General features: G+C 48.9%; 1 protein-coding gene across 1 annotated transcript in view; it reads right to left on the bottom strand.

Moving 5' to 3' along the window:
• Positions 1-27843, bottom strand: part of SETD5 (SET domain containing 5) — a 238685-nt gene that overhangs the window by 20719 nt on the left and 190123 nt on the right. Inside the window, 1 exon segment of the mRNA XM_029601121.1 lies at positions 14640-14938. Coding sequence (XP_029456981.1) covers positions 14640-14938 — 299 coding nt within the window.

Raw genomic sequence — 27843 nt, 5'->3', positions numbered from 1 at the left:
ATGTACCACATGGCCACTTGGTTGTCCGTCTGGATTAAGATTATCTGATGAAAGAGATGATCTTTGAAAGTGCGGAGCGCATAGCGGATTGCTCAAAGTTCCAGGAAATTGATCTGGTGTTCGGCTTCCTCTTTGGACCATAACCCTTGGGTTTGAAAGTCGTCCACATGGGCTCCCCAACCGATGTGAGAAGCGTCGGTGGTTAGGATTACTTGCGGATCCGGTGGAAGAAAGGGTAAGCCCTGAAGGAGGTTGACCTGAGTCGTCCACCAGGTTAAGGATAGGCGCAGCGCTTGTGTGACTGTGACTATGGAGGACAGAGGCTGAAAAGCTTGAATCCATTGGTGTCGTAGAGTCCATTGTGTTACTCTCATGGCTAGTCGGGTCATGGGAGTGACTTGAACCGAGGATGCCATGTGCCCTAGGAGAATGAGGAACTGGCGAGCCGTGGCAGTGTTCTGAGACTGGAGCTGGCGAGCCAGGGACATTAGGGTGTGGACCCTCTGAAGAGGAAGGTAAGCCTTTGCCTGTAAGGTGTCCAAGTCTGCCCCAATGAAGGATAAGGTTTGAGACGGGACTAAGCAAGATTTCTCGTAATTGACGAGAAACCCTAAGGAAAGGAGTGTTTGAATTGTCAATTTTAGGGAGGATTGAGCTATCTGTTGGGTGGAGGCCCTGATTAGCCAATCGTCCAGGTATGGGTAGACGTGGACACCTTCCTTCCTTAGGAATGCTGCTACCACTACGAGACATTTGGTAAAGACTCGTGGGGCAGAAGCTAGACCGAAAGGGAGGACACGGTATTGATAATGGTCGTGGCCTACTAGAAACCGCAGATATTTGCGATGGGATTGTGTGATCGCAATGTGGGTATAAGCGTCCTTGAGGTCGAGAGAGCACAGCCAATCCCCTCTTTGTAGCAGAGGGAGCAGCGCGCCGAGGGTTACCATTTTGAACTTCTCTTTTTGAAGGTATTTGTTGAGGGCTCGAAGGTCCAAAATGGGACGTAGTCCCCCTGATTTCTTTGGTATTAGGAAGTATCTGGAATAGAATCCCTTGCCTCGTTGAGAGGGAGGAACGGGTTCTATAGCATTTGATTGCAGAAGAAGGGATACTTCCTGTTGTAATTGAGCCAAATGGGTGGATAGACTCCACGCTTGAAGAGGCGGGGAGTCTGCCGGAAGAGTTATGAAGTTGAGGTGGTAACCCTGTGCGATAATTGTTAGCACCCACTGATCTGAGGTGATCTGCAACCAAGGTTGTAGAAAATGGTACAGTCGACCTCCTACAGGGATGTCCGGAAGAGGGGTTTGGCATGTGTTCCCTACAGGGGAGTCAAAGGCCAGCCGCAGGCCCAGGAGGAGGGGCTACAGTAGGCCTTTGTTTCCTAGGCTGATGCGGCTGAGGCCTAGTAGAGGATCGAGCTGGACGAGGCCTGGCCGATGGAGGGTAATAACGGTGTGGTCGAAAGAATGACTTCTTAGAGTCTTTCTTTTGCGGTTGCTTGGAGGTCAGCTCAGGTGGGACAGATGAGAGTTGTTTCAACGTCTCATGGTGGTCTTTTAACTCCGCCACAATCTGCTGAATTTGCTCTCCAAACAAATTATCGCCTAAGCAGGGTAAATCAGCAAGACGATCCTGAACCTCTGGGCGAAGGTTGGATGATTTTAACCAAGCCCAACGTCTGGCTGAGATGGCTGTGGCTGAAACTTTTGTGGAAGCATCGAATATGTCGTAGGCAGTCCTAATCTCGTGCTTCCCTGCCTCAAATCCTTTGTGAAGAAGGGCTTGAAGCTGCGGTTGGTATTGGTCTGGCAACGTGTCAGCATAGTCTTGCATCTGCTTAAGGATGGCTCTGTTGTACTGAGTCATGTAAAGTTGATATGAAGCTATGCGTGAAATCAACATAGCTCCATGATAGACTTTCCGTCCAACACTATCTAGGAACTTGTTGTCCCTGGTAGGTGGGGTAGAAGAGTGTGGCTTAAGACGCTTGGCCTTCTTCTGCGCGGACTCAACCACAACAGAGCGATGATCCAGTTGAGGTTTTTGGAAACCTGGTGCTGACTGGACAAGGTAGGTGGAGTCAGCTTTTTTGTTAACTGGTGACACTGATGAAGGAGATTCCCAGTTTTTCTTGAGCAGATCCAAAAACACCTGGTGTATAGGGATGGAAGCGATGATTTTTGGAGCATCCAGAAATTGAAGGAGTTCCATCATCTGGTATCTGTCATCAGCTTCAGATTGTAGTTGAAAAGGTACAACTTCTGACATCTCTTTCACAAAATTAATGAAAGATAGATCCTCAGGAGGAGATCTTTTTCTACTCTCTGTAGGAGATGGTGGCGAAGGCAAATCTGTGTCAGAAGATGTATCATCATCATCACCCCAGGTATCGTAGGGATCAAGTGGGGCTTGTAGCCCTGATGGACCTGGCTGAGGCTCTGAAGGCATCGATGGAAACCGAGGTGGAATCGGTGCCGTAGGTGGAACCAGAAATGGCATCGATGGCTTCGGTGCTGCCGATGGAATCGGTGCCTGGCGTGGAATGGATGGAACCGAAGGATATATCGGTGGAGATATACCAGAAGGCACCGATGGAACCACCCCGGAAGGGGGAATCCGGAACGGTGTTTCTCCTGCCGATGAAAATCCAGTCGGAGACGGTGGTGTTGTCGATGGTACTGGAATCACCGATGGAAGGGCCGTCATGAGCGCCTCCATGCGGCTCAGTAGCGGTGCTAGCGCTTGTATCAACGGCTCGGTGGTCGGTTCCCTCCTCGGTGGCGAAACCGGTGCCGGTGTCGGGGGCGGCACTGGAACCGGTGCCGGAGACGGTGCCGATGGAGGTTGCAATTTCTTCATCGCTTTCTCGATGGCCTCCTGGACCAGCCGGTCCAGTTCTGCCCGGAGACCAGGGATAACCATACCCGGCTCGACGGGAGAGGGAGGCTGAGGCAGGGCCGGAGGGACCACCGTAACCGGTGGGATCACGGCTCCCGCACCCCGGGAGGGTGAGGGTTTCCTCGATGCCGGCGAACGAGACGTGGAGGGTGTCCGGTCTGTTCGCGGCTTCTTTGTCGGTGGCTCGGCTTGAGCAGAGGTCGATGGCTGTGGATCCTCGACAGGCCGAGACTTGTGCCGTCGATGGCGGTGCTTTTCCTTCCGATCCCCTCGCCCATCCGGGGAAGGGACGGGAGTCGACGGCCGAGAAGCGATCGATGGCGGACGGTCACCGGAGGGTTGACTATGATGGTACAACTTCGACGGTGCCGGTTCCGATGACGTTGATGCTATCGATGGCGTTGGGGTGGGTGCATGGAAGAGGAGCCCCATCTTCTCCATCCTGGCTTTGCGACCCTTGGGTGTCATTAAGGCACATTTGGTGCAAGTCAGGACATCATGCTCACTACCCAAACACATTACACAAACCCTGTGGCGGTCTGTGATGGTCATAGTCCGGGTACAATCCGGACAACGGCGGAACCCCGTTGCCATGGCCTGAAGCCAAAATTTAGGCTGGGGATCGGTAAGTGCCAACAGGCCTCAAGGGCCAAAATCGACGGTAGTCGATGGAAAAAGGCAAAAAACTTACCGGGTTCCGTAAGATGACTAAAAATTTGTCGAAGGGAGACCCCTGAGGGGCAAATTTTCTTAGGAAATTAACTTCCAAATTCCTGTCAGGAACGTGGTTAGAGAGCTCCTTTCACCGCGTGGCAACTGCTACGCGGAAAAAAGAAGACTGAAGGGAGACCCCTGCTGGCTGCAGGGTCAGTGCCTTGCTGGGCATGCCCAGTAGGGGCCAGTCAAAGTTCTGTTTAAACTTTGACAGAAGTTTTCCGTGGTGGGCTCCATCCTCGATGTCACCCATTTGTGAGGACAACCATCCTGCTTGTCCTGTGAGAAATAATCAATACAATTTTTACCTTCCTGAATGGTTTTCTAGACTGCTGTAGCAGGACTAAAGGAAAAGAAATTATCAAGTAAGTATAAATTTCTCCTTCCTTTTGCATCCAGCTATATCAGTCCAGAACAACTGGAAAGTACCGAAGCCCAAAATTTCTGGGTGGGATGATATGAAATCTGCTCTGATAAGGCTTGCTCCTAAAGAAAAGTCTCTTTTTTGTAACATCATCTAATATATAATATTTTGTAAAGGAATGTATAGACCACCACGGCACACTTTACAAATGTCTATGGTATGTACAGCCACCTCTGCCCAATAAGCTCTGGTGGAATGGGCTCTGATAATTTTTGGAGCCTGTCGTCCCTTTAATAAGTATGCTGAAGATATGGTTTCTTTAATTCATCTTGCTAAGGTAGCTTTTGATGCTGTTTCACCTTTAACTGGAACTCCAAATAAAACAAAATTTATCCGATTTATTCTTCACATTCCTCCTTTGAAAGTGCCTTTAGTGATATAGATTGATTTAAATGAAAACCTGAAATCTCTTTTGGTAAAATTGAGGAATTGGATAAAATACTAAATTTTGGGTAAAATTTAAAAATATATCCCTACAGATAGTGCTTGAATCTAACATACATCTTGCTGATGTTACTGCAACCAGAAAGATAGTCTTTAAATGTAAGATCCTTAATAGTGGCATGCTTTAATGTTTCAAAAGGTTTTGATAGAAGTGCTTTTAATACCAAATTTAGATTTCACTGTGGTACAATTGCTTGAAATAGGAGATGTAACATCTTGACCCCATGCAGGAAGAGAGTGACATCCGGATGGGATGCGACAATTTCTTTTAATTCTATATCTGTAACATGACATTGATGCTACCTGAATGTTTAAAGAATTTTATGCTAGATACTTTTCTAAACCTTTTTGTAAAAAAGACAGAATATTTGATATCTCAACCCACCAAGGGGTTAGTGAGCAATCTTTGAAATGTTTCTCATATAAATGTCACCCATGTATATATGATAGTGATGCTGAATTTTTTCTTGCTCTCAATAAAGGAGAACAGAGCAAGATTAGCCTTTTATTTACATAATTTTGACTTTTCAGGAGCCATGCCATAACATACAATGGAAACTACTCTTCCATTACTATTGGACCTGACCCTGGGAACCTGTTTCAGAGGGTGATCGATTTGTAACCTAATTAGGTCTGCATACTATGGCCTCCTTGGACAATCTGGTGCTGCTAGAATGACCTCTTTTCCTTCTCTATTTTTCTTAAAGTTCTTCCTATCAATAGAAATGATGGGAAAACATATTAAATCCAGCTTTGCCATGAGTGAATCAGGGCATCTATCCCTTTGCTTCCATATTCTTTGTGTTGACTGTTAAACTGATAGCTTTTTGCAAGTCACAATAAAATTTGAGGTGTGTCTCATCGATTCATTATCTTTGGAAAGGCTTCTTGACTGAGCTCCCCACTTGCTTGGATCTAGAAGATTTTTGCTTTGAAAATCTGCTTGTACATTTACTTGACCTGCAATGTGTAGTGCCAAAATTTGTAAAACATTTCTTTCTACCCAACTGAACAAGAGATTTGCCTCCTCTGATATTCTTTGACTTCAAATTTTACCTTATTTGTTCACTTAGGATAATACAGTTGCACTGTTGCATAGTATTCTTACCTCTCCTTCATAGTGTGTTGAAAATGAAAGAGTACTAAGCTTATTGCTCTGGTTTCTAATTTGATGAATAGAAACAAGGAAATGATCCACCCAGTCTGCCCAGCAAGCTTTCCTAGCGTGTAGCCAGATGGACTCAGGACCAATGGGTTGTGCTCCCCTGCCAGCAGATGGAGACGGAGTCAGTTTTCAAAGCTGAAGTCACCCTAGATACACCCCTGCAGTGACCTCAGCCCTTCAGTATTTCTCAGTCTCCAGCAGATGTAAATATGCTTTCCCTATGGGGATCGCTGTACCTTTTAGCAGAAGAAATTCTATTTTTAAACTGGAGAAAATATTCAGCCCTGCTCTCCTGCAGTGATATCTAAAGATCCCTCCCTCAGTTGAGAATTCCTGAGGTGATTTCTGAGATCCCTCAGAGGTATGCCTTGGTCTGGTAGCCAACTCCCGGCATGGACTTTGCTGCTCAAGTACTGAAAGGCAGAGAGTACAGGAAGCCGAGAGCATGGTGGTGATAGCCAAAGCTCTCTCCCCCTGCAGCCGGAGACCGTCTCTGAACTCAGCCGGTAAGCACTGAGCCTGGGTAATAAAAAAAAAAGGAAGATTTACCTTTAAAGAAGAGAAGTTTTGATAAGATTTCCTCCGGTCTCATTGCTCAGTGCGCCGTACCAACATCATTCCTGATCCCATTGGGGCATAGGGAAGTGTGCTTACAAGTGGGCTGAGTGCCCCCCCCCCCCAGTGGGCTAGGCTCTGCTTTAAACTTCGTTGGCTCACTGAATGGTAGGCCACGGCGGTGCCATCTTGCATGCGGTTCGTATTGCCCACCACAGGACATTGGTACGCATAGTGCGTCAGCTTTGTGCACGGGCCGGATATATAATATTATTGTGCGTGCGCGTGCATATGCGCACAATAAAGTAAGCGCAGGATACAAGAAAAGCTGGGTGCACAGGTTGTGCGTGCACCTCACCTAGTTGCTCAAACTTTGTGCGCATACATTTTTAAGTGTGAGCCGATAGAACGCACAGTTACCACCGCCAATGGCGTTGGCAGCCAAGAAACATAAGTGTCTTGCTCTCTGTGCTGCTTGTTATATTAGGGCTTCCCAGCCTCACCTGGATTCCAACTTGTGTCAGCACTGTGAGGAAGCCCAAGGGGATTTTGCCTCTCTAGACTTTGCTGAGCTCGGCTCCTCCCATTCAGATGATGTACTGGCATTCTTAACTGGAATTACTCCGGATCTGAGTAACCCCTTGGCGGGGTCTTCCATGGGAGAGGGAAACTCAGCTGGGTCCACCCCAGTTCCCCCCGGGCTAGGCATGGACCCGGCGGCCTTTTCTTGGGTGGAATTTTTCCAGGGACTACCGGCCTTTGTACAGGTGCAGTCTACTTCCTCGCTTGCCCTTGTACAGACGGAAGCCCAGCTGGCCCCCTCTCCCATTCCTGTAGCAGACCTTGAGGCATGCCCCATGTGACCAAGGATATCCCTAGTGGGGACCCTAATGGCATAGATGAAGAGCAAGGCCCCTTGCAAGAAGGGAAAATTCCACTGGCATTAGAACCATATTGAACCAGGTTACGGTTCTTTCAAAGAGATGCATTGCTGGCCTTGGTTTCCCAGACCCTGAAAACACTGGGAGTTCCTGGAGCGAAACCTATGATGGAAACAAAGAATCCCATTCTGATTTCCTTGCACAAAGCCTCTTGCTACTTCCCAGTACTGGAAGCCATCCAGCAGTTAACTGACCTGGAATGGGATGCCCTAGAAGCAAGTTTTAAAGGGGGCCAAGCGTTAGACCAGGGGTGGGGAGCCAGATATGGCTCTTTTGAGGGCTGCATCTGGCTCACAGACAACTGTCGCCACACTTTCCAGTCCCCCGCTGACCCAGCTGCTCCCCGGTCCTCCTCCGCCCGGGCTTAAAATGCTTTCAGCCCGAGCGGAACGCGGCAGGACAGCTGGAGTCAGCGGCACCGGCGTGCTCTCTTCTTCCTGCCCCCTCCCCCCCCTCGCGGCCCGGAAGAGGAAGTGGTGAGCATCGGGTGCATGCGCGGGAAGAAGAGACCACGCTAGTGTGGTCTCTTCTTCCCACCCCCTCCCCGCGGCCCGGAAGAGGAAGTGGAGAGCATCGGGTGCCTGCGCGGCAAGAAGAGGCCATGCTAGTGTCCGACGAAAAGAAGACTGCAGCGTGGCTCGGAGGAAAATGAAGAGCTTCAACCGCGGCCGATGGGACTCCGCCTCCGCAAGGGCTGAAAATGAAGGAGGTTAGTGTTGGGAGGAGGCTGCTGCTGAGAATTCCCGGGGTGGGGGTGGGGGAGAGAGAGAGTGAATGAGCGAGCAAGCATGTGTTTGAGATCCTGTGTGTTTGAGATCCTGTGTGTGTGAGTGAGAGATTGCATGTATGTGAATGATTGAGAGCCTGTATATGTGAAAGAGTATGTCTGTGATTGAGAGCCTGCCTGTGAGAGAGAGAGCATGAATGTAAGTTTACAATTGGGAACCTGTATGTGTAAGTTTGTGATTGAAAACCTGTTTGTGTGAAAGAGTATGTGTGTATGATTGAGATCCTTTGTGTGTGAGAGAAATCATGTGTATGTATGATTAAGAGCCTGTGTGTATAAGTAAGAGAGAGATAATGTGTGTCTTTTGTGATTGAGAGCTGGTTTAGTGATGGAGCATGTGAGTATGTGATTGAGAGCCTGTGTGTAAATGAGAGAAAGAGAGGATATGTTTGTAAGCATGTGAATGAGAGTCTGTGTGTGAGAGAAAAAGACAGCATGTATTTATGTGATTGAAAGCCTGTGTGTGTGTGTAAGCGTGAAAAGATAGACAGCATGTGTGTAAATGTGTAATTAAGAGCCTATATAAGTGAGAGAGAAAAAACATGTGTATATGTGAGTACTGAGAGCATGTGTGTATAGGTGTGTCATTGAGAGCCAGTGTGAGAGAGAGCGCTGGTATGTGACTGAGAGAGGAGAAAGTTCCAAGCAAACCACCCCGCCTCCTGCTAATTCAGAACAATCTCAGGACACCTGGATATCAAACGTTCCCAGGTATGCAGAGCAAAAAAAGTTTTGTATCCTTATTTTTCATTACTGGGTCTTTGTGTCTGCTATTTTGAAATATTTTGTTGGTATCTGGAAATGTTTTATATGAGTTTTTAATTATTGGATATTTCACTCATCAGCTGTTTCGAAATATGTTCTTTTTGTTAGTACAGTTTTACTGCTGATGATTTTATATTTCTTGATTTGTTTTATAAGGATGGGTGATGTTTCTTTTTTCCTTTGTTACACTGCATACAGAGACTCTGGCTTGTTGCAGTTTCCAATTCAGTTTTTTCTGCATGCTTCTTGTTATGCGTTTTGGTCTCTTTATTCTATGTTAGGTGAGGGACAGCACGTGATTCAGGTGAGGTTTTCTGCTGGCGTGTAGTTTCTGTGTAGGACTCTATAGCAGCCTGACTTGGTCCGTTTTCCTAATAGGAGATGTATTGGTGTCTTAAGGCCTGGTGTAATATTTTAAAGTACAATAAGTCTCTGAAAAGTGTGATCTTACATAAAATGCACACGTTTACTTGTATTTAGTTTTAAACATATTGTATGGCTCTCATGGAATTACATTTTAAAATATGTGGCGTTTATGGTTTTCTCAGCCAAAAAGGTTCCTGACCCCTGCGTTAGACACTCTATACCCAACGTTTGCGTTTCTCTAAAGTGGATGCACTGGTCTGCGCTGTCTCTAAGCGAACAACTATCCCAGTGGAGGGAGGAGCGGCCTTAAAGGATGCGCATGATAGATGGTTGGAGTCTATCCTTAAACAAGCCTTTGACGCAGCAGCAGAAATGAATCACTTGTAGATGTCGGTTGAAGCTCTTGAGGTCCAGGATGGGGCGAAAGCAACCTTCCTTCTTGGGTACAATGAAATAGATGGAATAATGCCCTGTATTTCCCTGGGGCGCCGGTACTGGGATTATAGCCCTCGTCCTGAGGAGCCTTAACAGGGTAGTCCTCAATGCCTGCTTCTTGTGCTAGGAGTGGCAAGGAGATATCACGAATATGACCCAAGGAGTGCTGAGAAATTCCAGCACATATCCTTTCGTATGACCTCCAGTACCCATTTGTCCAAAGAGATCTCGAGCCACCATTGGTAGAAGAGGGACAGTCGACCCACTATCTCATTCCGAGGGTATGTTGGCAAAACTTCATTGGGGGTTCAGCACGAACCTGAACCCGAACCTGACCCTCTTTTGGGCTGCCGACTCTGAAAAGAGGGAGACCTCCCAAAGGATTGAGACCTCTAAAATGTCAAGTTTCTGTAGGAGCAAAAGCGTTGGGAGCCCCTGGATCAACCCCTCATGGGTGAGGGGCACTGTAACTGCTTTCTCTTATCTTCAGGTAGCCAGGGTACTGGAGATTCGCCCCATTTACTGGCCAACTTTTCCAATTCGCTTCCGAAGAGGAGTGATCCTTTAAAGCAGTGGTTCTGAACCTTTTTTCTTTTGTGACACTCCTGGCAGATAATGCTTACAGGCGTAACACCCTAAACCAGGGGTCAGGAACCTATGGCTCGGGAGCCAGATATGGCTCTTTTGATGGCTGCATCTGGCTCGCAGACAAATCTTTAATAAAAAAGTAAAAATCTAACAAAATCCCCTACCCTCCTGACCCCCCCAAGACCAGTCCCTGGTGGTCCAGCGGGGGTCCAGGAGTGGTCCGGGAGCAATCTCCTGGACTTGGGCTGTTGGCTGCCAGTAGTCAAAATGGCGCCGATGGCCCTTTGCCCTCACTATGTCACTGGGGCAGACCAATGGCGGCGGTAGCCCCTGTGACATAGTAAGGGCAAAGGGCCGTCGGCTGTCAGTAATCAAAATGGCGTCGACAGCCCTTTGCCCTTACTATGTCACAGGGGCTACCGCCGCCATTGGTCGACCCCAGTGACATAGTGAGGGCAAAGGGCCGTCGGCGCCATTTTGACTACTGGCAGCTGCCAGCCCAAGTCCAGGAGATCGCTCCCGGACCCCCGCTGGACCACCAGGGACTTTTGGCAGGTCTTGGGGGGCGTCAGGAGGGTAGGGGGTTGAGTTAATTAATTTGGTAGGTCTTGGGGGAGTCAGGAGGGTGGGGGGTTGTAGTTAGTATGGCTCTCACGGAATTACAATTTAAAATATGTGGCGTTCATGGCTCTCTCAGCCAAAAAGGTTCCCGACCCCTGCCCTAAACACTTAACCATCATGGGGCTATATTTAAACATATACTCTGCATCCACAGGAAAAAAAACCCTACCCCTCCCCAATCCCAAAACAATGGATGCAGTGCAGAACTAGGATATTTCAAATACAACTTGCTATTAAAAAAAAAAAATATATATATATATATTCTGATTCTGGTGCTATCAGTAACAAAAACACAAACTCCCTTACTACCAGGCACATTGTAAAATACAAAACTTGAAAAAAAACCAAAAAAAACCAACCCCACACACCACTCGGCACATGTGTAGCAAACCTTCCATACCACTGCTCCACAAATTCTAAGAACACAAACAGCAGTAGTCCTTCCTACGAAAAGGCAGCAGTGCAGGACCAATGCATGTCCTACTGAGAATGAGAATGCTAGAAAGACTGATACAAATCCCTACCTACTACTAAAATACCTCACCTCAGTCACACATACAGATCTGACCTTCACCAAATTCAGAATAAAAGACCGCAAATTACAAATGTGGAGGCAAACTGGAATGGAAACCTCAAAAAGCCACTCTGCATGCAGTGCAAATCTGTAAAGCTAGAAACAGAAATACATATCCTCTTACACTAAGCAACGTACAAAGATAGAAAAAATGCACATTCCCAAAACTGACATATTATGGCTCTTGCACCCTTTGTCACTATCCCTGTCTCCATCAACCTTCACTTCTCCCAATTACTCCCTTTCAATCATCTGCTCACTCGTATCCCTTCCCAGCATTCCTGACATCCTACATCCTCTTCCCTGTGCTCCCTCTCTCCCCTGCTTGACTCTTCCTAACCCCTTCATCCCATCTCCCTAACTGCCCAGCTACCCCAACCCGTTTCGCACCCATTTCTGCTCAGCAGCTCCCACATTCCCTTTCCGTTCCACCTTCAACTTCCCAGCATCCCCAACCTCCTTTCTCCCACCCTCCACAGGGTGAAGAGATCATCAACTGCATCACTTCCAAAACCAAGAGGGGAAGATAAAGTTTGTGTCCCATCAAGCCCAGAACAGCAGGAGCTGGCAATGTCTAGCTCTGATCTGGGTGAAGAAGGAAACAGCCTCCCACTGGTCCAGAAAGAAGAGAAGGAAGTGAGAGTAGTCTCTCATCAGGCCCAATGTAAGAGAAATCACCAATTCCCAACTGGGCTGATAAGGAGGCAGCCATCTGCTGGCCCTGGACATACCTCCCAGGATCTTGTGACACACCTGTTGAGAACCACTGCTTTAAAGGGGCATCTTTGTGAGATTTGCCTTTGAGGTTGCGTCTGCTGACCATTTCAGCGGCCATAGTTGTCTTCTGGCCGCTTCCAATGAGGCTACTCCTCTGGCCGAGGTTTGGACTAGGTCTGAGCCCATGTCAGCTAAAAAGGCGGCGGCAGGTTCCATAACCGCTCTGGAATTCGCCCCCGAGTCATCCAAATCCCAAGAGAGGTGCAGGCACGAACAAGCTATCAGGGCACAACAAGATGCAATCTGTAAGGTCATTGATTGCTATTGCGTCAAAGGCCTGTTTAAGGATGGACTTCATCCGCCTATCGTGCACATCCTTTAAGGCCACTTCTCCCTCCACTGGGATAGTTGTTCGCTTAGAGACGGCACAGACCAGTGCATCCACTTTAGAGAAATGCAAACGTTCTCTCGCTGCCAGATTTAATGGGTATAAAGCGTCTAATGTTCGTCCACCTTTAAAACTTGCTTCTGGGGCATGCCACTCCAGGTCAATCAACTCCTGGATGGCTTCCAGGACTGAAAAGTAGCAAGAGGCTTCCCATAGGGAAATCAGAAAGGAATTCTTTGGGTCCGTCAGAGTCCACCCCAGGAACTCCCAGCATCTTCAGGGTCTGGGAAACCAGGGCTGGCAATTCATCTCTATGGAAAAACTGTAACATGGTCCGATACGGTTCTAAACCAGGCGGGATTTCCCCATCTTCCAAGGAATATGGATCCTCTTCTTCGTCTGTGCCATCCGGGTCCCTGCCAGGGATACCCTTGGGGAATCGAGGCATACCTCGAAGTCTGCCGATAGGACTGGGAGAGGGAGGGCTTACTGAGATTCCATCTGGACAGGGGAAAGTGAGGTAGCAGACTGTGCCTGTACGAAGGCTTGAAGGCCTTGAAAGAATTCCACCCAAGAGAAGGTGGCTGGGTCCATGCCTAGCCCAGGAGGTACTTGGGGTAGGTGCTGCTAAATTTCCCTCTCCCATGGATGACCCAGTCCTGGGATACATTCGGTTAAGGCTGTCGCTGAACCATCCTCTGAATGGGAGGAGCCAGGCTTAGCAAAGTCCGGGGAGGCCAACTCTCCCTGGGCTTTCTCACAGTGCTGACATAAGCAGGAATCCAGGTCAGACTGTGCAGCCCTAATATGACAAGCAGCGCAGAGAGAAAGGCGCCAGAGCCATTGGAGATGGTAACTATGTGTTCAGATGGCTCGAGCTTAAAATCTTATGCGCACAGGTCTCCAGCGCCTAAGCGGACTGCAGCAAGGCACATGCACAGCCCACGCACCAGGCTTTACTTGTATGCTGTGCCTAGTAAGTTGTGTACGTATGTACATGTACGTTATGCGCACAGCCTGTGCACAGCATTATGCGTAGAGCTGACACGCAGTGTTCCGAAGCTGTATGGTAGGCAATACAGGCACAAAAACACGTGCAAGATGGTGCCACCGCGGCCTACCTAGAGGTGTGTCGACCAAACCTAAAGCGGGGCCTAGCCCACCGGAGGGGGCCGCTCAACCCACTCGGAAGCCCACTTCCTCTTACCCCAACAGGATTGGAAACGTCAGTAAGGCGTGCGCTGAGCAAGGAGACTGGAGGAAATCCTCTTTTTTTTTTAAACTTACCTGGGCTCAGCGCTTACCAGCTGAGCACAGAGACTGCTTAAGCAGCAAAGTCCATGCCGAAAACCAGCTATCAGACCAAGGCTCACATCTGAGGGATCTATGAATTCACCTCAGGAATTCTCAACTGGGGGAAGGACCTTTAGGTATCACCGCAGGAGAGCGGGGCTCAATCTTTTCTCCAATTTAATAGTAGAATTTCTTCTTCCAAAAGGTACAGAGTTCCCATAGAGAAATCATGTTCACATCTGCTGGAGGTGGAGATATACGGAAGGGCTGAGGTCACTGCAGGGGTGCATCTAGGGTGACGTCAGCTCTGTAACCTGACTCCATCTCCATCTGGCAGGGGAGCATAAACACATTGGTCCTGAGTCCATCTGGCTACACGTTAGGAAATACTGGCTTTAACTGTCCTGCACCACACATAAGTAGAGATATCACAGGAAAAGGACATGTGATCTGCCTCCATCTGCTTGGGGGGGGGGGGGGGGGGGGAGGGAGATAAATCAAATCATTCTGGACTCATGTAGCAGGATGAGAAAGGAAACAAAGTTGCTTGTCTGTGATGGGGATTCTCCACAGACAGCAGGATAACCGGCCACACAAGAGGATAATGTTACATGATGCCGCCAAACACAGCAATGTCAGATGACATCAGTTACTTGTGTAGCTGATATATTCCGCTTGTTGATTGAGAAAAGCAAACAGGAATTTTTATAAGTTGTATACCACCTTCTTCAGGACCAATAAAGAGAGGCCTGTGAAATTTTAACACATCATACAGGTGTCACAGCCTACAAAAAAAAATCTCCATAACCAAGACAATTATTCAAACCCTACACTAAAAATACACATAGAAAAATATTTGAGACAAGTGATAAATGGCACCTTCCTAAGAAATGGTCCTCTTTTGAAAGACATGCAAGGTTTCAGCTCTTATAAGCATTCAGAAAGAATGAACACTTACCATCTGTTGCTGCTGTTCTCTGAAGACCTGCAGTGAGATGTGGAGGAGCTGGCACCTCTGTGATCTAAAGGACTTACTTCTTCAATTTCAGACGTGGAAGTATGGACAGGGGAGGAGAAGCCACTCTGTGGAGAGGAAGGGGCTTGTGGGTTTGAACCCTGAACACTGGAGGTATCTGTGTCTGTTCCATTGCTGTTTTGCCAGGAAGGAGTCCCTGTACATCGTACTAAGTCGCTTCCAGAACAGGACGTGCCCTCCCTGGCTTCCTGTTTTCGTTTGCGATATTCCAGCAAAGATACCTGAATGACAAAGCAAATGATCAGGCTTCCAACTACTCCATACATAATATCAACTCTCTGGAAGGTCTAGCAAAAGTTGTAGATGTTTCCTTCTTATACCCTTTCAAGTCTATTAGATTAACTCTCCGTTCCCCAAAACACAAGTTACTTTGCATGTGTTTTTTCCTAAGGATTAGTAAGGAGATATTTTTATTCCATCTGTCATCTAAGCACAACAATGCACATTTCCAATTACAGATATACAATGCTGGGTTCTGTACTGCAAGTCACCACCGAGGAAAAGGACTATGGAGTCCTTGTAGACAATATATTACAATTCTCAACTCAGGGTGCGGCAGCATTCAAAAAAGCAAATAGAATGCTAGGAGTGATCTGAAAAAGAATGCAGAATAAAATATTATATTGTCTCTATAGATCCATGATGCAACCGAGTACTGTGAGCAATTCTGGTCACCCCATTTTAAGAAAGATATAATGGAACTAGAAAAGGTGCAGAGAAGGGCAACAAAAATGAGAATGGGGTTGGTACAATTCCTCTATGATTAGAGGCTACACAGGTTAGGGCTCTTCAGCTTGGAAAAGAGACAGCTGAGAGGGCTGACAAAAGTTTAAAAATTTGTAACTAGTCTATTCCGGTTGGTGATGCTGTTTATGGTTTGCAATGTTAGCAGTCCATTTTGTTTGGGGCTCAGCTCTCCCATAGATTACATTTATTTTATTGATGTAATTATCCATGCTCCAAAGGGTTTCTTCTTGGTTCCACTTTGTTCTTGTTTTTGTGGACTTTATGTGAAGCTGATCATGTATTGTTCTTTAGTTATTTAGCTTTTGATTCTTTTGCTCTGTCAGGTTTGTACTTGATTTAAATTTAAATGAAAATACATTTTAAAAAAATCATGTGGGTTGGAAGAGATTAACAAAGAACAGTTATTTACCTTTTAAAATAATACTAAAACAAAGGGATGCTCTGTGAAATTAAACCAGCAGATTCAAAGCAAATTTTAGAGAGGAAAATTGGTTCTTACCTGCTAATTTTCCTTCGAGTCCCACATATCAGTCCAGACGAATGGTTTTTTTTTCTCTCCAATCAGCAGATGAAGACAGAAGGAAAGCTTTACTCTACTGCTGGTACATAATGTGGCACCTGCAGTGGCTCAGTATAACCTGTAAGCAAGCTAAGAATCTACAATTAACTCCTTCAACTTTGAGCATGAGAAAGTAAAACTATCGGTAACCACAAGACCAACTACACACACACACACACACGAGCGTTCTTCCCAATTCAGAGTGGGATTCTGGACTTCTGGGATTTAAAGAAAAAGTCAGCAGGTAAGAACCAATTTTTCCTTCCTTATCGTCCTCTAGATCAGTCCAGACAAATGGAATGTACCAAAGCTTCCCTAAACTGGGAGGAACCCAAAAGACTCACTTGCAGCACACTCTCACCAAACGTTGCTGCTTCTAAAGACTGAACATCTAACTGATAATGTTTGCTAAAAACATGTGAGGAAGACCAAATAGAGGCCTTGCAGATCTTCTGTGAAAATGTCAACTGACATTCAGCCCAAGATGATGCCTGCACCCTAGCAGAATGAGCCCGACTTGCAAATGTAAGTTGAGGCTATTGCCTGCTTGATCCAACGAGCAATAGATGCCTTCAATGCCTTCTCTCCCTTGCTACGATCACTGAACACCACAAACAAATAATCCAATCTGCAAAAACCGTTCAAAGCCTTCAAATATCTCAAAAGTGTCTTGCGGACATCCAAAACCTGAAGCTCTCTGGGCTGAGGCAAAGAAGAGTCCAATTGCCGAAAGGCTGGCAACTTCATGGATTGGCCCAGATGGAAAGAAGAAACTACCTTAGGCAAAAAGGACAGTACAGTTCAAATGGAAACCCATCCTCTAATCTGAATAGGAATAATGAGAAACCTGTACCATTCTTCATTTTCAGATTAATCAGAACTATTAAAGAAGACAGATGGAACGGACTCTCCAAAAAAACTACTCTTCCCCCCAAGTGGGACTCTGGACTGATCTGTGGTACTACAGGAATGAAAGTTAGCAGTTAAGAACCAATTTTCCTTTCCCTGTACGTACCCAGATCAGTCTGGACTCCTGGGATGTAGCCAAAGCTTCCCTAACCGGGGTGGGACTGCAAGAGTCCCACTTGAAGAACAACTTTGGTAGAAGTGTCAACGACCGGAACCTGGACATCCAATCGGTAGTGTCTGGCAAAGGTATGTAAAGACTTCCAAGTAGCGGCCCTGAAAATCTCTTGTGGCGAAACCAATTGGCACTCTGCCCAGAAGGCTGCCTGCGAACAGGTAGAATGAGCTCTTATCCCCTCTGGGACAGGCCGACCGCGACAGATATATGCGGAACCAATGGCCTCCTTCAATCAACGTGCTATATGTGGCTTTTGATGCATTTTTACCCTTTTTGCACCACTCCATAGCACCAAAAGGTGATTCAACAGCCGAAAAGTGTTAGAGACTTCTAGATACTGCAACAAGGCTCTCCTGACATCCAGACGCCTCAATTCCCTTGCATGAGATATCAATCTCCAGATCTGTAAAGGCCAGAAGCTCCACCAACTGACTTAAGTGGGAACACCGAAACCACTTTCGGCAGAAAGGAGTAAACCATCCTCAGCGAAACTCCGGAATCTGAAATCTGCAAAAAGGGTTCCTTGCAGGACAGGGCTTGAAGCTAAGACACTCTTCTAGCTAAACAAATCGCTACCAAGAAAATCAGAGACAGATCTTTTATGTCGTCTCTCTTAAGAGGCTCAAACGGCACCTCACACATACCCCTAAGGACTAAATTAAGGTTCCAAGGTCATAGCTTATGAACAGGGGGATTCAAATGCTTCACCCCACGAAGAAAATGCACCACATCTGGATGCGCAGACAGAGTTGTTTCATGAATCTTGCTCCATAAGCAGCCTAAGGCCGACACCTGCACTCTCAGGGAACTAAAGGACAAATGTTTCATCAGACCTCTCTGCAAGAAAGCCAGAATCTGAGCCACTGACGCCTGCCGAGGAATAACCCTCTGGCTCCATATACCAAGACTCTCCAAACCCAGACACATGCCAAGGAAGTAGAGGTCTTGCGAGTTTGCAGCAGAATAGAAATAACATCCTCCGGATAACCTTTCTTCCTTAGTTGCCTCCTTTCAAAAGCCAAGCCGCTTGATCTGAAAACATAGGGCCCCTGCTGTAGAAGATTTGATAGATGGCCCAGCCTCAGGGGGCTGACTACCGGTAGGTTGACCAGATCCATAAACCAAGGCCTTCGCAGCCATTCCGGAGCCACAAGAATCACCTTTCCTGGGTGGACGTATATTCTCCTTACTACCCTTGCTCACCAGAGGCCATAGAGGAAACACAGATCAGAACGTCATGTGGCCAAGGAAGCACCAGGGCATCGACCCCCTCTGCTCCGTGCTCTCTTCTGTGACTGAGGAAATGCGGCGCCTTGGCATTCCTCTGAGTTGCCATCAGAATCATGTGAGGAGTGCCTCATTTGCGAGAAATGAGGGCCATTGTATTCTCTGGGATCCAACTGTTGTCGACTCAGAAAATCCACTTGCACATTGTCGGACCCCGCTATGTGCGAATCCGCTAATAAGGTCAAATGCTGTTCCACCCAGGACATCAGAATCTCCGCTTTCAGAGCTACCAGCCAACTCTAGGTTCCTCCCTGACGATTGATGTAGGCCACCACTGTCGCATTGCCCGACAAGACTCCGACTGCCCTGTGGCGCCAAAGAGGAAGAAACCTCTCCAGAGCCAACTGCACCGCTCTTATTTCTAGACGACTGATGGACCAAGTCACCTCTCCTCTGTTGACCATTGGCCCTGTACTGACTGGGACTGACACACAGCCCCCTAGCCCCACGTCACTGCCACTCTCTGAGGCACTTCGAGGTCCCCCCCCCCGTACCCCAAATGGTCCTGGGCAAGCCACCAGCCAAGATTGGACCTGGCGAATTCTGTAAGCGGAAGTGGAAGATGAAACTGCTGACATCGGATCCCAGCAGGATAGCAATGTTTTCTGTAGAGGTCTCATATGAGCAAACGCCCACGGGACAAGCTCCAGAGTCCAGGCCATGGAACCAAGAACCTGTGGGTAATCCCAGACCTTGGGTACTTCGGTGTCCAACAGGTACTGCACTTGTGCCTGCAGCTTGACGATTCGCTCCTCTGTGAGAGACCTTGCCCACACGGGTATCGAAGCGCACACCCAAGAACTCCAGAACCTGTGAAGGAAAAAGGTGGCTCTTGGCCAGGTTTACAACCCAGTCCAAGGATCTCAAGCGGTGCAAGACCACTTCCACTGCCTGTCTGCAAAGTTCCTCCGACTTTGCTCAGATGAGCCAGTCGTCCAGATACGGATGAACCAGTAACCCCTCCTTTCTGACAGCTGCTACTACCACCACCTTAGTGAAAGTCCTCGGAGTCGTGGCTAGGCAGAAAGGAAGAGCACAAAACTGAAAATGTTTTCCCGAGAATCATAAATCTGAGGTATCTTTGATGATCCTGGTGGATATCAATGTGCAAATACGCTTCTGTCAAATCCAAGGAAGCCAAGAACTCCCCACTGCGCACCGCCACTATGATAGACCTGAGAATATCCATCCGTAAACGTGGAACCTTGAGAGTCTTGTTCACCTTCAAATCCAGAATTGGGCGGAAGGTTCCTTCCTTCTTTGGCACCACAAAGTAAATAGAATAATGTCCCGTCCTCCACTCCTCTCAGGGAACAGGAACAATGGCCCCCACCATTTTCAGCCTTTGAATGGTCTCCTGAACTATCAGTTTCTTCATTGGTGAAACACAGTGAGATACCATGAAAAGGTTTCTTAGAGATTAGAATTTGCTCAAAGTGTAGCTTCGTCCCATTACGCTTACAACCCACTGGTCTAACGTTATCTTGATGTATTCTTTGTAAAAGAGAGTCAACCGACCCCGATGACTGGGTCCGAGGAGTGGGTTTGGCCTCATTTCCTTGTGCTGATTTGTTTCCACTAAACCCTTGGCCAGAACCATCTCAGTTTGCTCTACATCCGCAAAAGGACTGAGACCTCCCCGAGGTTTGTCTCTGGCCTGCGCTGAGCCCTGCTCTGACGGAAGCACCTTTGGCCCTGAAAGCAAGAGCAAACCGGCAGAAAACTTTTGGCCCCCTTAGGCTTGTCTTCCGGTAGCTTGTGCACCTTATCACCAAGCTGCTTTATCAATTGTTCCAAATCTTCTCCAAAAAGAAACTTGCCCTTAAAGAGGAGCACACTAAGCTGAGCCTTAGAGGAAACATCCGCTGACCAGATTCGCAACCACAAGAGCCTCCTACCAGATACTGCAGACACCATCATCCTAGAAGAAATACGAAGCAGATCATATGAGGCATTGGCTTCATAAGTCACCACTGCCTCCAATCGTTCTACCTGCTTAGAATCTTGGGGCGAGAGATCTCTGGCACTCTGTAACTGCTGTACCCATCTCAGGCTTGCTCGAAGCATAAAACTGCTACACACTGCAGCTCGGATGCTCAGGGCCAAAACCTCAAATATCTTCTTGAGGTACACCCACCATCCACTGGGATGGTGGTTCTTTTCGTGACCGCCGACACGGAAGCATCCATCTTCAGTACCTTCAAGAGTTCCAGTCTCCTCCGGCAAGGGATAAAGCTTGTCCATAGCCCTGCTGACTTTAAAGCCTGTCTTAGGAGTATCCCACTCCTTGACGATTAACTGCTGAACCATCCTTTGAAAAGTAAGAGTCCTGGCTGGGCCCCATAAGCCCGCCATGATTGGATCTACCATATCCTGGTCCGGCTCCACCTGCAGAACCACCATGCCCAACTCTGCCAGGACATGCAGGATCATAGGACCCAGCTCTTCTCTCTGAAAAAGACGAACGACTTTAGGAGAGTCCCTGTCCATGGGAGGAATTTTCCCCGACTCCTCCTCTTGATCCTGACCACTGAAAGAAGGGGGGGGGGTGCATCGGGAAGACCATCCCCCAAGGGCACCCTTGTGGCCTCCTGCATCTCCGACCGCCTGGGCACTTTTCTGAGTGGCCCCTCAGAAGTCTGCACCTGGGGGAGCAATTCCATTGGACTTACTAGCCAGATATACTTTGTGTAATAAAAGTACAAAGTCTGGGGGAAAACGAGGACAATACCCCAAATCCCCCTCAGGGGATCAGGATCTTCACCAGACTGCTCCTCTAGGACCTCCCTGGCCTCGTTGGAGCTCAAATCAGCAGGCGACAGAGCTGGCGGGAGATCCCCTCCCCGTGCCGTTCTCTCCTCAGCGGCCTTAAAAGTTTTCAAAATGGCCACGCAGGAATGGATCAGCCTCGTCCTCCAGGACAGCCATCAACTTACCAGGCTGTGCTGCCTACCCGATGCCACTATAGTACCCTGCAATGAACCCTCCCCCCCCCCCCACCCCGAGAGGCAGCAGGAGCATCGGCCAGCCCGGAAGAGCCGCAAAGATTGCTCTCCGCAGGCAAAGCAACGGCTCACGCACTTCATGGCCAGCATGACTGACCACGTGGCAGGTGCCAGGATCAGGAGCCGCAACAGCACTACTGCCTGAGCACCCTGCCTCTGGCCGCCACCAGTGACAAGACAAGCAGCTGCTTTCCTGTCACTTCCTATCTTTTTTTTTTTTTTTTTAACTTTACAAACAAGTGACAAACTACTTCTCTGAAGAAGAGTGGCAGAGGCTTCTCACAATCCTCACTGTAGGGGAGGGAGCCAGACCACCAGCTGTCAACCCCAGCGCACCAGAAAAAAGCAATTTGGATTTCCAACCCCTGCTCATCCACAACTTGCTGCCAGGGGGATTGGTCCCACCAGGACCTGCCAACCCCCCCTGGGAGGAATTTCTTCTCCTTTTCCTGCCTTGTCTTTTTTTTTTTTATTCAAGTACAGAACCACAGGTTTTGCACCACCTCCATCTGCTGGAGACAGAGAAATACTGAGGGACTGCAGGTGGCACACAGATGTGCGAAACTTTCTCAGTCTCCATCTGCTGGAAGGGAGGCAAAGGAAAATTAGTTTCTTACCTGATAATTTTCGTTCCTGTAGTACCAAGGATCAGTCCAGACTGTTGGGTTATGCCTCCCTTCCAGCAGATGGAGTCAGAGAGAAAAACTGAAAAGCACCGCCCATATAACCCGGGGTACTCCCTGCGATCCTTCAGTATTATCGATATCAAAGCAGAATGAACGTACTAAAGATAAAGAGGAGCGTGTAATAGACCAATAGCTAATACGCTTTTGCAACCAGTGACTAGATCAAGTTAAAAAAGAGAACTATTTAACAATAAGACTCAGTCGTCAACAATCTGTGGAAAAATAGAATATAGGGACTGCTGACTGGACTCTCCTGCGCACGGGCGGGTGTCTGGACTGATCCTTGGTACTACAGGAACGAAAATTATCAGGTAAGAAACTAATTTTCCTTTCCCTGTACGTACCAGGATCAGTCCAGACTGCTGGGATGTACCCAAGCCGCCTTAAATGGGGTGGGGCCTGGAGAGTCCCGCACGAAGAATACTACCGCCAAAGGAATCCACTTCGGGATCCCTAACATCCAGCCGGTAATGTCTAGCAAAAGTGTGCAATGATTTCCACGTAGCCGCCCGACAAATCTCTTGCGGTGACACGCACTGATTCTCCGCCCAGGAAGCCGCCTGAGCCCGCAGAGAATGCGCCTTAAGACCTTCTGGCACTGGGCGTCCGCTACCGATGTAGGCAGAAGCAATGGCGTCCTTCAACCATCGTGCAATAGTAGTCTTAGAAGCCTGAGCCCCTCTCCTAGGCCAGTTCCACAAAACAAAGAGATGGTCTGAAAGACTAAAAGGATTAGTGACCTCCAAGTAGCGTAACGGGACCCTACGGACATCCAACCGTCGCAAATCCTTATCCGCATCGGAAAAGGCCAGTAACTCTACGGATTGATTGACATGAAACACAGATACCACCTTAGGCAAGAAGGAAGGGACAGTGCGAATAGAGACACCAGAATCAGAGATACGCAGAAAAGATTCTCGACAGGAGAGGGCTTGAAGCTCTGAAACCTGTCGGGCCGAACAAATTGCCACGAGAAAAACCGCCTTGAGCGTCAAATCTTTAAGCGTCGCTCGCTTCAGAGACTCAAAGGGTGATCCACAAAGAGACCGGAGGCCCAAGTTTAAACTCCATGACGGGCAGACCGCCCGCACCAGAGCTTCAAATGCTTGGCCCCCTTTAAGAATCTCACCACATCTGGGTGAGTTGCAACAGAAATTCCATCAATTTTACCACGGAGACTGGCCAAGGCCGACACCTGAATCCGAAGCGAACTGTAGGACAACCCCTTTTGCAATCCGGCTTGCAAAAAGGACAACAGGTGAATGATAGTGGCCCGTCGAGGGGACAAGTTGCATCCCTGGCACCAGGACTCAAAAACTTTCCAGACCCGTACATAGGGTCTGGAAAGTTTTACGGGTTTGTTTTACTGGAAAGTTTTACGGGTCTGGAAAGTTTCCAGACCTGTACAAACTTTCCAGACCCGTACTCAAAACTTGGCTCTTCCTTCAAGCTTTCCCTGAGAGCTAAAAGCAAGAAGAGCAACAACTACCTTCCTGTTATTACAACAATAATGTAAAGCTCATTGCATTATTTATGTGTTCTAAGTTGATATTGTTTGTAGTTTTTACTCTATAATAGATTAATCGTTTGATATTTTCCTTGATATGTTCCTTGTAAATCGCCATCCTGGCGATAGTTATCTCTGTTACCTGTGAACCGGAGTGATATGTATTGTATACAGGAACTTCCGGTATATAAAAACTAAAAATAAATAAATAAATAAACATAGGCAAGCGATGTGGAGGTCTTCCTGGCTCGCAGCATGGTAGATAAGACTGCATGCGAATAACCTTTACGCCTTAACCTCCTCCTTTCATAAGCCATGCCGCTAGACAAAAGCGATCTGCCTGCTCTAAAAATACTGGACCCTGACGTAGAAGGTTGGGTAGGTGGCTGAAGCGTAGCGGGCCGTCCACTGCTAGGTTGATTAGGTCGGCGAACCAAGGCCTCCGCGCCCATTCGGGCGCTACCAGAACCACTGGACCCTGGTGAGCTTCTATGCGACGCAGTACCTTTCCTATCAGGGGCCACGGAGGAAATACATACAGAAGAATGTTTGGGGGCCAAGGAAGGGCCAGAGCAACCACCCCTTCGGATCCGTAGTCTCGCCGACGACTGAAGAAGCGAGCCGCCTTGGCATTCTGATGAGTCGCCATCAGGGCGAGGTGGGGAGTCCCCCACCGCCGCAATATCATGCCCATCGCTTCTTCCGACAGTTCCCATTCTCCGGGATCCAAGTGCTGTCAGCTGAGGAAGTCAGCCTGCACGTTGTCTACGCCGGCGATATGCGATGCCGCAATCCAGTCGAGATGGCGCTCCGCCCATCTCATCAAGCAGTTGGCCTCGTCTGCCACGGGACGACTCCTGGTGCCTCCTTGCCTGTTTATGTAGGCCACCGCGGAGGCATTGTCTGACAGAACCCGTACCGCCTGGTTGCGCAACATTGGCAAGAAGTGTTGTAGAGCTAGATGAACTGCCCTGGTCTCCAACCTGTTGATGGACCACTGTGCTTGGGCCGGAGTCCAAAAACCTTGTGCCGACCTCGACTGGCACACTGCCCCCCAACCGGACAGGCTGGCATCGGTCGTGACCACCATCCATGGAGGACTCTCGAGACAGATTCCCTTCAACAGGTGGTCCGGATTCAACCACCAGTCGAGGCTGGACCTGGCCGGCTCGAGAAGTGGTAGGGGGATCTGGTACTCCTCCGACCTGGGATCCCAACGCGAGAGCAGTGCTCTTTGTAATGGTCGTAAATGAGCGAAGGCCCAAGGGACTAGCTCCAGGGTAGACGCCATATATCCAAGCACCTGCAAATAGTCCCACACCACCGGGGAGGGAAGAGAGAGCAAGCGGCAGACTCGCAACATCAACCGGTCCATGCGATCGATGGGTAGGGAGACTGCCTGCCCGTGTATCGAAGCGAGCCCCAAGAAACTCCAGTACCTGGGTCGGGACGAGCTGGCTCTTGGCAAAAATGACAACCCAGCCCAGAGACTGTAGCCGATCTACCACCGATCTGACCGCCGACCGGCAGAGCTGCTCTGATTTTGCCCAAATAAGCCAATCGTCCAGGTAGGGGTGTACCAGGATTCCTTCCCGACGCAAGCTTGCCGCTACCACCACCATCTTGGTGAACACGCGAGGAGCCGTTGCTAGCCCAAAAGGTAGGGCGCGAAACTGAAAATGTTGCCCCAAAATCATGAATCTGAGAAAACGCTGATGCTGTCTCTGTATTCCTATGTGAAGATACGCTTCCGTCAGATCCAAAGAAGCCAAAAACTCGCCCTTGTGGACCGCGGCAATGACGGACCACAATGTCTCCATCCGAAAACGAGGTACGTAGTGCTCTGTTGACCTGCTTGAGATCCAGGATCGGGCAGAAGGACCCATCCTTCTTGGGAACCACAAAGTAAATGGAGTATCGATCGGTTCGGCGCTCGAACGGAGGAACCGGCACAATGGCCCCCAAAGCCCACAACCGCTCCAGGGTCTGAAGCACCACTTGTCGCTTGTGCAGCGGCCCACAAGGGGATATCAGGAAAAGATCCCGGAGGGGACAAGCAAAATCCAAAGCGTAGCCGTGATGTATAATATCTAGAACCCACTGGTTGGATGTAATCTTGACCCATTCCTCGTAAAATTGAGATAGTCGACCCCCGATGTATGGAACGGAGGAATGGGTTGGCGTCACTTCATTGTGCAGTCTTGCTAGTGCTGGCAAAGGCGTGGGTTCCAGCACGCGGGGGCCGTCTGCCTCGAAAGGAAGACGACCAAGACTGAGCCCTGGACGCCGACTGCCTAGGAGCATAGCCTGATGCCCCCCTAGCGGAGCGAAAATGGCGCTGACCACGAAAACGGCCACGGAAATTACTGGCAGAACGAGCCGCTCGAGGCTTGTCCTCAGGAAGCTTGTACACCTTATTGTCCCCCAAGGCTTTGATAAGCTGCTCTAGCTAGTCACCAAACAGCAACTAACCTTGAAAAGGAAAAGACCCAAGCTGAGCTTTAGAAGAGGAGTCTGCAGACCAGTTTCGGAGCCACAGCAGCCGACAAGCAGAAACCGCAGAGGACATGGTGCGAGCCGAGGTCCGTAGTAGATCATATAGGGCGTCTGCCGTATAGGCCACAGCCAATTCCATACGCGCCGCCTGTTCAGCCTCCCCCGTAGGAAGAGCCTGCGATGTCAACATTTGCTGAACCCAGCGGAGCAAGACATGTTGCACAAGGCTGCTACAGACCACCGCTCGGATTCCCAAGGCGGACACCTCAAATATATGCTTAAGCAACACTTCTAGCTTCCTATCCTGCAAGTCCTTGAGGGCTGTGCCCCCCGTCATCGGGATGGTAGTGTGCTTGGCGATGGCTGTAACAGCAGAATCCACCCTGGGGACCTTCAGGAGTTCCAGTGTCTCCTTAGGGAGTGGGTATAACTTCTCCATTGCTCTAGTTCCCCTTAAGGAGGCTTCCGGGGCCTCCCACTCCTTGGGACACAATCTGCGAGCGTTTCGGGTGGAACGGAAAAGTCTGTGGCAGATCGCGCAGTCCTGCCAACGCCGCATCACCCGTAGACACCTCCGCCGGATCTTGAGACCCGGGGAGCTCCAGCTCCTGCAGCACATGCAAAATTAGGTGGTTAAGCTCCTCCCTGTGGAATATTCGTAGGACTGCGGATCATCGCCCTTCACTTGGGAGGCGGAATCACCCTTATCATCCAGGGCAAAAGGATCCGGGACACCCGGATCCACCGGGTCCACTGGATCAGGACCCCCGGGCTCCCCCAGGTCCGCGGAATCACGCACGCTGTGCTGTAACTTGCTCCCCGAGACCCTTGGGGCTTTGACTGGAGTGGGAGCGCTGTCATCCCACTCTGATTCCGCTTCCAAATAAGCCTGATGCATCAATAAAATAAACTTCGAAGAAAATGGTGTCCGCCGCTTTAAGGGTCCCCCCAAAGGCCTGGGCGCCGGGGGGGGCAGGTACTACCGGCGAACCGCGGGGTCTGTGAGGCGGGGAAAGTGGAGGGGGAAGATCCTCTCCCTCATCTGAAATGCCCTCATCCCCACTGGAGGCAGGCAAAATGGCTGCCGCTCCCGTGCTGATCGGGAGCGAGCTAGGCCCCTGCCCTCCTGCCACGCGGTCCCCACGCGGCTGCCGGCACCACGAAAAAGCTGCCCCCCCCCCCCCCGTCGAAACGCCACTTTGTGAAGGCCCCTCGCCCCCGGGAGGCACCGGGAGCAGAGGCCTTCACGGGAGAGCCGGATACCCAGCTCTCTACAAGAACTGCAAGCCATGCCACGAGGCATGAAGAGGCAGCCGGGTGGAGGACTCCACCCCCTGGAGGCCCGGGAGAACAGGCAGGTGCAAGCCGGATGCCAGGTAATAAAAACAAAGTCTGCAATTTATTTTCTTCGTTTCCCTATATGATTATTCTTTTTTTTTTTGTTAACAAAAATAGCAATCCACCCACGGGCAACGGCTTCTGAGGGTCAGAGAAACGTCTCTGGTAGAGGGGGAGTGTGACCGGCCCACCGGTGAATCCTCCCCCTCTACTCACCGGGCCCTACTCGCAAACTCCGGGAAAAGAAAAAGGCAGGACTGAGCCTTGCCTGCCTGACCGAAACTGGCTGCTTCAACTACTTTCTCTTTTTTTTTTTTTTTTTTTTTACTGTCTGTATATCTGATTAATTTTAAACTGATTTAGTCACCAGCGCAGAAACTGTATCACACAGCCTAGAATTTTATCAAACTATTGATT

This window comes from Rhinatrema bivittatum, chromosome 4 (assembly GCF_901001135.1).
Source record: "Rhinatrema bivittatum chromosome 4, aRhiBiv1.1, whole genome shotgun sequence".
NCBI lineage: Eukaryota > Metazoa > Chordata > Amphibia > Gymnophiona > Rhinatrematidae > Rhinatrema > Rhinatrema bivittatum.
Note: the sequence above shows the minus strand (reverse complement) of the source record. Positions and strands in the feature narration are given on the sequence as shown.